Source organism: Colobus angolensis, unplaced genomic scaffold (genome assembly GCF_000951035.1).
Source record: "Colobus angolensis palliatus isolate OR3802 unplaced genomic scaffold, Cang.pa_1.0 Scaffold47, whole genome shotgun sequence".
Taxonomy (NCBI): Eukaryota; Metazoa; Chordata; class Mammalia; order Primates; family Cercopithecidae; genus Colobus; species Colobus angolensis.
This window is the reverse complement of record NW_012118154.1, coordinates 571851-576028: the sequence shown is the minus strand read 5'-3', so window position 1 is coordinate 576028 and position 4178 is coordinate 571851. Positions and strand designations below refer to the sequence as shown.

The 4178-nt window shown below is 50.7% G+C and overlaps 1 protein-coding gene across 4 annotated transcripts; it reads right to left on the bottom strand.

Moving 5' to 3' along the window:
• Positions 1–878: 878 nt before the first annotated feature.
• PSMB6 (proteasome (prosome, macropain) subunit, beta type, 6) lies at positions 879–3228 on the bottom strand. Of its 4 annotated transcripts, none has more exons than XM_011958364.1 (6): positions 3082–3228; positions 2584–2651; positions 1812–1943; positions 1570–1699; positions 1226–1370; positions 879–1119 (listed from the first exon to the last, which is right to left on the bottom strand). In XM_011958364.1, the coding sequence occupies exons 1-6, from the start codon at positions 3181–3183 to the stop codon at positions 1055–1057; spliced, it is 642 nt and encodes a 213-aa protein (XP_011813754.1). In that variant the 5' UTR covers positions 3184–3228; the 3' UTR covers positions 879–1054. The 4 variants fall into 4 exon arrangements, with proteins under 4 accessions (XP_011813754.1, XP_011813752.1, XP_011813751.1 ...); XM_011958362.1 differs by having other exon boundaries at positions 884–1099; XM_011958361.1 differs by having other exon boundaries at positions 884–1099; positions 1806–1943; positions 3082–3216.
• Between the last annotated feature and the right edge of the window lie 950 nt (positions 3229–4178).

Below are 4178 nucleotides of genomic sequence, written 5' to 3'. Positions count from 1 at the left end.
TGGCTCATGCCTGTAATCCCAGCACATTGGTAGGCTGAGGCAGGAGAATCACTTAAGCCCAGGAGTTTGAGGTTACAGTGAGCTATGACAGTGACACTGCTGCCTGGGTGACAGCGTGAGACTCTGTCTCTAAAAAATACATAATAAAATTAGGCCTGAGGTGAGGTGGCACATACCCGTAGTCCCAGCTATCAAGCTCCTTTATGTCCCTGGCTTGAATGGGGACAGCTTCGGAGGGGCCAGAGTTCATTTTCAGCCTCTCATCCAAGGGGCTGATCACACCCCCCCACCATGGGAATGGTGGCTTCCAGAGCTGGCCAAAAGCACTCCTGGTGGCTGTGTTCTCTCACTCAACAGTCATCCTAAATTCCATTTGCAAACAAGGCCCACCTTTCTCCCAAAAGCCAAGGAAGTCACAGTGTTCCTGCTGATCACAAGGTGAGGTGACAGAGGTTCAGTGTGGAGAGAGGGGACCATGAGGCTGGGCTGGAGGAAGCTGCTCTTTGTGGACTTAGGAGCAGTAGTCACCCATGGTGACTGGCAGGAAGCAGGCTGAGGAAGGTGACTCCAGTTTTAGTCAGAATTCCGAGTTCCACCTTGGTGTTGAACAGGGAGTGGGTATTGCTGGTATCCCCAACACCAACCACAATCCAGTGGTTCAAGGACCTGGATATGGTGGGAGAAAGAAAGTTTGGGGGAAGGTGGTTTGGAGAAGAGGTTTGAAAACCACCCATGTAAAAGCTTATTGGGGAATCAAGCATTCATAACCTTTCATTTCCTCTCCAACTCGCTCTGAGTTCAGTGCAATGGTTTATACAAATAGGAATGGGCCAGACAAATTCAAGCTTTAAGTCAAAAAAAAAAGAACCCCAAAGTATAAAGATTCTCTGTGACAAACTTTATTAAATTTTGCATCAGTACGGGGTATCTCTTATTGCATACTAGAATCCCAGGATTCAGGGGGGCGGTAAAGTGGCAATGGCGAATTTGGGTATCTGGTCTCCCAAAAGTACTTGCCGCTCTACCCCTGACTCTGCAATGGCTGCCAGGCGGATCACTCCTCCACTGGAGCCATCCCGCTCCATGGCCAAAGCGAGAGCTGTGGATAAAAGGAGAAAGCTGGGTTCAGAGTCAGATGCTGGGATCACTGCAAGGAATGAGGAATGTTGGCCTGGCTTGGGTAGTTGGGGTTGAAGCTCACAGGCCCAGGAGCCTAAGCTCTCACCATTGGCAGTGAATTGTAGACACTCCTCCTTGGTCATGCCTTCCCGGTAGGTAGCATCCACATAGCCATAGATGTAGGAGCTCCCAGAGCCTCCAATGGCAAAGGACTGCCTTACCATCATACCCCCCATAGGCACTGAGTACACCTGCCAGATAGAAGGAGAAGAGTTACCAGTCGTATCCTCCCTCCAACACATGTACGTTCACCTGTCCATTCTGCTATTGGTCTGAGGAATGTTAATACTAAGAATAAGTGAGGTAGAGACTGGAAAGAAAAATAAAATGGTTGGGGAGAGGATAAAAGGCCTGGCTCAAGTGTGCTCTGGTCGGGGGTGGGGATCTGACCTGCCCTCCTTCTTGAGGGTCCCAGCCTGCGATGATGATTCCCGCCATCAGGTCTTCTCGGTATCGGTAACACATCTCCTTAAAGAGGCTGGCTGCTGTGTGGACCAGTGGAGGCTCATTCAGTTCAATGCTAGAGGGTCAGAGAAGTCACAGAGAAAGTTTCAGGACCTAGAAGTCAGGCCATTTAGCTCCTCAGCTTCCAACTCCCTTCGGATACTTGCCCCTCCCCTGCCCACAAGCACCTGTGGAAACCAAGCTGGTAAGTAACAGCATCAGCTACTGCCTGGGTATCAGCAGCTGAGCCTGAGCGACAGCAGTAAATGTGGTCGTGAATAGGAGTCAGCTTGTCAGTCACTCGATTGGCAATGTAGGACCTGCAGGATGGCAGAATAGTGAGGAAAGGAGCCCACCTGTCTTCCACCTCCATCCCATCACTACCCACTCTCTTAGGGCTCAGGGATAGGATGTCCAGTATTGCCTGTTTTCCCTTTTTCTTTGAGATGGAGTCTCGCTCTGTTGCCCAGGCTGGAGTGCAGTGACGCGATCTCTGCTCACTGCAGCCTCTGCCTCCTGGGTCCAAGCAATTCTCTAGCCTTAGCCTCCCAAGTAGCTGGGACTGCAGGCGTGAGCCGCCATGCCCAGCTAATTTTTGTATTTTTTAGTAGAGACGGGGTTTCGCCATGTTGGCCAGGCTGTTCTTGAACTCCTGACCTCAGGTGATCCACTCGTCTCGGCCTCCCAAAGTGCTGGGAATACAGGGGTGAGCCACCGTGCCTGGCCTCCAGTATTGCTTATTCTCATCCAAACGGAAGCAGACCGGAGAACAGACTTTCGTAAGCATTCCCCTAAAGAGTGAGGGGAACTAAAAGTAATAAAAGCTGGGACAAATCTTAATCTCCAGAGACAGAAGAAACCTCTCTTCCCACAGTGGTCTGTGGAGGATTAGGGTGGGCTGGCAGGCAGGAAAGGAAAAGGAAGATGGGAAGACCTTTCACAAATCTGTCCTGAGCTCACCCAGTGGTTGTTCTGGAGTCTGCCCCCAGAACCACGCCCCCGTCAAATTGCACGGCCATAATAGTAGTCTGGGAAAAGGGAAAAAGGAGTGAGTCCACATTCTCCAGCATACACAAACCTCAATGATCTCTCTACCTAGTTCCCAAAATACAAAATCTGTGCGTCGCTGAACCATTTTCAAATCTTAAAGGGGCCTCAGTCCCCGCAGAATACCAGAATGCCAACCCTCAAATCCCAAAAGACTCATCCCGGACTTAAGCCCAGGATCTTCACTAGCCTCTCAGGATTCCAGAATTCCACATTTCAGCCCACCCTCCACCTCCTACTACGAAGCTACCGCACCACGCCACCATCCTTGGGGTGCCTCTCCCCATTCCTGGAGCACAACACATTCTACCTCCCCTCTGCCCCTGCCAGATCTCTCAACCCCACTCAGGCTTTATCTTCCTATCGCGTCAGGCCTTGTGCACATCTTATGAATCCCGAGTCCTTCCTCACCCCAGTGGAGACTTCTCGGCTTTCCCAGTCTGGGGTGAAGGCCTCCGGCCCCCAAGCCGGTGCCGGCCCGGCTCCCCGAGCAGCTAGTAGGGTGGCCGCCATATTTCTCCTCCGGTACTGCCTCAAAGCAACTGTCGTAAAGCGCTCTGTCACGCTCTTTGGTTGCGCTTTGAGGCCTTCTGGGAGCGAAGCTACTACGAGGTTGACGGCAGAAGGGAAAAGAAAAGCACAGTAATGCATGGGAACGGTTTTTTTGCGACAGTGAGCACTTGATGGCAGCGTGGCAAGCAACACACACACACAAGAAAGTCTGAAGAAAAAAACCATCCTGGCCGGGCGCGGTATCTCACACCTGTAATCCCAGCACTTTGGGAGGCCGAGGCGGGCGGATCATGAGGTTAGGAGTTCAAGACCAGCCTGGCCAACATGGTTAAACTCCGTCTCTACTAAAACATACAAAAATTAGCCGGGCATGGTGTGGCGCGCCTGTAATCCCAGCTACTGGGGAGGCTGAGGCAGGAGAATCGCTTGAGCCCAGGAGGCGGAGGTTGCAGTGAGCCAGGATCACGCCACTGTACTCCAGCCTAAGCGACAGAGCAAGACTCTGTCTCAAAAAAAAACAAAAACAAAAACAAAAAACTGTCCTAGTGGCTTGCGCCCTACCGATCTTATGGAGCTGCAGGCCAACAGGCCCACAAAATAAACCTGAGAGCCTTTGGGTTAAAGTGACCACACCATGTTTTCATTTCTTTTAGTTATATACTTAGGAGTATATGCTGGCAGAGGAATTTATGGGTTCTATAACGGTATGTTTAACATTTTGAGCAACCGACAAGCTGTTTTCCACAGAAACTGCACCATTTTACATCCCTACAAGCCATGTATGAGGGTTCCAATTTCTCCACATCCTCACCAACACTTGTTATTGTGCATTATTTTAGTTATAGCCATTCTAGTGGGTGTGAAGTGGTACCTTGTGGTTTTCTTTTTCTTTTCTTTTCTTTTTCTTTTTTTGAGATGGAGTCTCGCTCTGTCGCCCAGGCTGGAGTGCAGTGACGCAATCTTGGCTCACTGCAAGCTCCGCCTCCCGGGTTCAC